The sequence below is a fragment of the Microtus ochrogaster genome, chromosome 10, assembly GCF_000317375.1.
Source record: "Microtus ochrogaster isolate Prairie Vole_2 chromosome 10, MicOch1.0, whole genome shotgun sequence".
NCBI classification, from domain to species: Eukaryota; Metazoa; Chordata; class Mammalia; order Rodentia; family Cricetidae; genus Microtus; species Microtus ochrogaster.
Window position 1 is genome coordinate 55,037,621 of NC_022016.1, and position 4,256 is coordinate 55,041,876.

Here is a 4,256-nt window from a genome sequence, read left to right on the forward strand (position 1 = left end):
TTTATTTATTTATTATGTATACAACATTCTGCCTCCATGTATGCTCGCATGCCAAAAGAATACACCAGATCTCGTTACAGATGGTTGTAAGCCACCATGTGGTTGCTGGGAATTGAACTCAGGACCTCTGGAAGAACAGCCAGTGCTCTTAACCACTGAGCCATCGCTCCAGCCCCCTCATTTTACTTATTTTATTCTCTGCATAACCGTCTGTGCACCAAGTGCAGACAGTACCTTCTAAGGCCAGAAGATGGTGTCAGAGTCCCTGGAACTGGATTTACAGACAGTTGTGAGCTGCCATGTGGGTGCTGGGAATTGAACCTGAGTCTTCCATGAGAGCAGCTAATGCTGTTAATGGCAGACCCATCTCCCCAGTGCCTCCACTATTAATTGTAATGTAAATATCTGATATCCAACCCTAAGGTGTCATGACTCACCGGTTGAGAACTGCTGTTCTTACACAGGCTTTTCCCCAAAAGGGGAGGGATAAATAAATGCCCATGTTTATTATTATATATAATAGACAATTTTTATTTCAACAACATATCTAATACAAATAATTACATTTATAAATAAATTCCCAGGAAGACTCACCTACTTGAGGACCTTTTTAGGGCACAGAGAAAAAAAAATTCAATGTATACTCTTGCTGTAAATGCCCCTCTCCCTCAACTTGGTCAGTTCCCATCTTCCCTAAGCCTGTATGGCCTTGAGTGCCAGTTCACTCCTTCCAAGAAGTCCACTCCCGGTCCTGCAGCTCCATCCCTCTCCTCGGAACTCACAGGACTCCATCTCTTCTTCCCTTCTTCCCCTTGGCCCAGAGAGTCCTGCAGATCTAGCTGGCTGCATACCCGGGCAGCCCTGGGCTGGAGGCAATTCCTCGATGCCCTTTCTTATGTTCTTCGCCAGGGCAAACTGAGCCCAAAGAAAGCTTTTGAAAAGGCTCACAGAAGTTCTATAATTGGTGAAGTAGCAATAACAATAATACCAGCCATGGACAGAATATATATGCTGTAATAGCCCAATGCTAAGTGTTTTATGTGTCTTACCTCAATTCTTTTTTTTTTTGTTGTTGTTGTTGTTGTTTAGTTTTTCGAGACAAGGTTTCTCTGTGTAGTCCTGACTGTCTGGAAGTTGCTATGTAGACCAGGCTAGCCGCGAACTTACAGAGATCGCCTTTGCTTCCCGAAGGCATGCACCACTACCACCGCCCCGTTCCCTCAACTATCACATCTGCCCTACACATTGGTCATCATATAGTTTCCATTTTACCAAAGATAACGCCGAGGATCACAAGGAATAAGTGACTCCTCCCGGAGCTTCTAGTGAGGAGGAGGTGGGCTGGGATGCTGGCTCAGCGGCTCCTGCGAGGGAGCACCAGTCCACAGACGCACCTCAGTATTCAAGAAGAGAGTCTTCATCTCCTGCAGCAGCTGCCGGGCCCACGTCTGCTCATGCACTTGCTGCAGGCCGGCGGAGGCCCGCTTCAGCAGCGGCTGCGTGCCACCCCACAGGGCGGCCACCAGCAGCAGAGCGAGGACCTGCCCTGAAAGCAAAGGAGCAGAGAGTCACCCAGGCCCTCCCCGGCCTCCTCGGGCTCGGCTGACCGGCTCCATCTTTCTCCCGAGCTCTCCGCGCTGGGCTGCGCTAGGCCGGGAGGTCCCGCACCGACGGTGGGGGGAAGTGAGTCCGTCCCGGGCTTAGCAGGGCTGGGGTTCACGGGTGCCGGGAGAGTGAGATAGGAGACCCAAGCGGGAGTCAGTGTCCGCGGAGGGGCGGGGCCAGCTACCCACCCAGAGACGCCGCCATGGTAACGCCAGGCCCTTCTACTTCCGGGAGTCAAGGGGCGGAATCCCCGCAGCAGGAAGTTGCCTCTAGTCCACGTCCGGTCCTACTCACATTGCCTCTCCTCGCGTCAGCGCCGGGATGGTGAGTGCCGGGCATATGGTGCTGCCGCGTGGGGTGCTGTGATTGTGGGGCCGCAGTCGGGGTGGGACGGGATTCCTGGCGCTGACACTCCCGCTCTGTCCCCGCAGAAGCCCATCCTGCTGCAGGGCCATGAGCGGTCCATCACTCAAATCAAGTACAACCGCGAAGGAGACCTCCTTTTCACCGTGGCCAAAGACCCTGTGAGCGGCGGCGCGAGGGAGGGAGGGAGAGAGCGCGGGAGGGCGGGGCACCCGGAGGGGCGAGTTCGCACCCTCGGGTGGTGGGTGAACAAGCCTTGCCGTCTGAGGGGAATTCTTTTGAAAAGCGCAGAGAACCGTCCTTACTGGGGTAGGCTAGCGACAGCATTCTACTTGGGAGACCTAAGATAAGTTGATGGTCGGTAGGAACGAGTACCCAGGAAGAAGAGAAATAAGACTGTGTGGTGGGGGGCCTGGAGGGAGGGGATCAGCCCTAGTGACTCGAGGATGGGAAGAACCAGAACGCGCAGCCTCTACAATCTGGAGGATAAAGTTGATCCGTGAGCCTTGCCATTATGGGGGTCTTGGGGTTGTAGTTCGGACTCCAGTGGTTAACGTGTGCACCTAGCTCTGGGTTGGATCCTTAGCATCAGAAAGGGAAAGAGGAAAGAGACGTGGAATTTAGTGAGGCTGTCCATAGCTTAGTCTGTTGAGTACGTGTTGATACTCATGCTCCGTCTCTTTGGGTACAGCCTTTTGAGGCATTTGTACGAGGAGACAGTTAACTGATGCTATCAGTGGGTAGTCTGAAGTCAGAGCTTGACGTGAGTCCTAACCCCTGCACCTGCTAGCAGTGTGACTTGGAACCTGACATTATGCCGTTCTAAATTACAATTTTCCCTTTTAATAAAACATGGAACATCAAGTACCTCCCTCAACAAAATGAGGTCATTAAATGCTTTCTCACTGCACCCGGCGTATGGTAGTCACTTCCATTTTATGTTTCTCAGACATTTATTTTATTGGAATGTCACAGCTGCCCTTTGAGGAAAGATGTTGGCAAGGATGTGTTGTCTTTCCAAGCTGACCTGTGCCTCCCCATACTCCTGCCTCAGCCTCCCAGTGCTGGGAATATAGGTGTGTGCTACCACACACAGCTTGCAATGTTGTGTCTGTGTGTATGCCTGCTGGCCAGAAGAGGGCACCAGACCCCATTACAGATGGCTGTGAGCCACCATGTGGTTGCTGGGAATTGAACTCAGGACCTTTGGAAGAGCAGGCACTGCTCTTAACTTCTGAGCCATCTCTTCAGCCCTCTCTAGCCCTTTGAAAGATGACAGAGTTAGCTGGGCAGTGGTGGCACGCGCTTTTAATTCTAACACTTGGGAGGCAGAGGCAGGCGAATTTTTGAATTTGAGGGCAGCCTGGTCTACAGAATGAATTTCAGGACAGCTAGGGCTACACAGGGAAACCCAGTTTCAAAAAAAAAAAAAAGGACGGAGTTCAGAGGGAGGCGACAAAGTAGCACTGGAGCCCATATGTCCTTACTGCCATCTGTCCCAGTTAGACAGGACACCAAGTGTTTTTTGTTGTTTGTTTTTTTGTTTTTCAAGACAGGGTTTCTCTGTGGTTTTGGAGCCTGTCCTGGAACTAGCTCTGTAGACCAGGCTGGTCTCGAACTCACAGAGATCTGCCTGTCTCTGCCTCCCGAGTGCTGGGATTAAAGGCCTGTGCCACCATCGCCCGGCTACACCAAATGTTTTTTGTTGTTGTTTTTTCCCCCAGACTGGAACTCACCTTGTTTACCTTTAGGAAGAAGAAAACCCAGGAGCTGGTCTGCTTTTATAGTGCTCCTCTAATACAGGAGCAGAAGGCAGACTGGGCTCGGCTAGAGTCTACAGAGGGTTTGTTGGGCCAAGTAAGCTGTTGCTTTTTCTGGGGTGTGACCCAGCCTGTCATTCTACTCTTTCAGATTGTCAATGTGTGGTACTCGGTGAATGGCGAGAGGCTGGGCACCTACATGGGCCACACTGGCGCTGTGTGGTGTGTGGATGCTGACTGTATCCTTTTGGCTGTGAGTCAGCCAGCCCTGAGATGCTAGCTATGAGGTTGGGAGTTTGACAAGCTATGGCGCTCTGGAGAATAGGGTCCCCTACTCCCAGTCGCTTCATTGGTGGGGGAGACAGAAGAAGGTTGGAACACTCTGAGGTAAGAGAGTGAGGTAGGCTCTTTGGGACTGAACTGGAAGATGCTTTGGATGACTTCCAAGAGAACATGGGCTCAGGTTGTGTGTATGTATATCTGTGTCTGTGGTGTATCTGTGTGTGCGGACCAGGTGTATGTATATCT

The 4,256-nt window shown here is 51.6% G+C and overlaps 2 protein-coding genes across 2 annotated transcripts in view; one reads left to right on the forward strand and one right to left on the reverse strand.

Moving 5' to 3' along the window:
* The window catches only part of Tmem234 (transmembrane protein 234), a 5,627-nt gene extending 3,745 nt beyond the window's left edge, over window positions 1-1,882 (reverse strand). Inside the window, exons 1-2 of the mRNA XM_005353185.2 lie at window positions 1,794-1,882; window positions 1,395-1,546 (exon numbers count right to left, since the gene is read on the reverse strand). Of these exons, the coding sequence (XP_005353242.1) occupies window positions 1,395-1,546; window positions 1,794-1,809 (168 nt within the window). The 5' untranslated portion in view covers window positions 1,810-1,882. The remainder of the gene's footprint in view (window positions 1-1,394; window positions 1,547-1,793) is intronic.
* Window positions 1,853-4,256, forward strand: part of Eif3i (eukaryotic translation initiation factor 3 subunit I) — a 9,560-nt gene continuing 7,156 nt past the window's right edge. Inside the window, exons 1-3 of the mRNA XM_005353184.2 lie at window positions 1,853-1,929; window positions 2,037-2,129; window positions 3,880-3,967. Coding sequence (XP_005353241.1) covers window positions 1,927-1,929; window positions 2,037-2,129; window positions 3,880-3,967 — 184 coding nt within the window. The 5' untranslated portion in view covers window positions 1,853-1,926. The remainder of the gene's footprint in view (window positions 1,930-2,036; window positions 2,130-3,879; window positions 3,968-4,256) is intronic.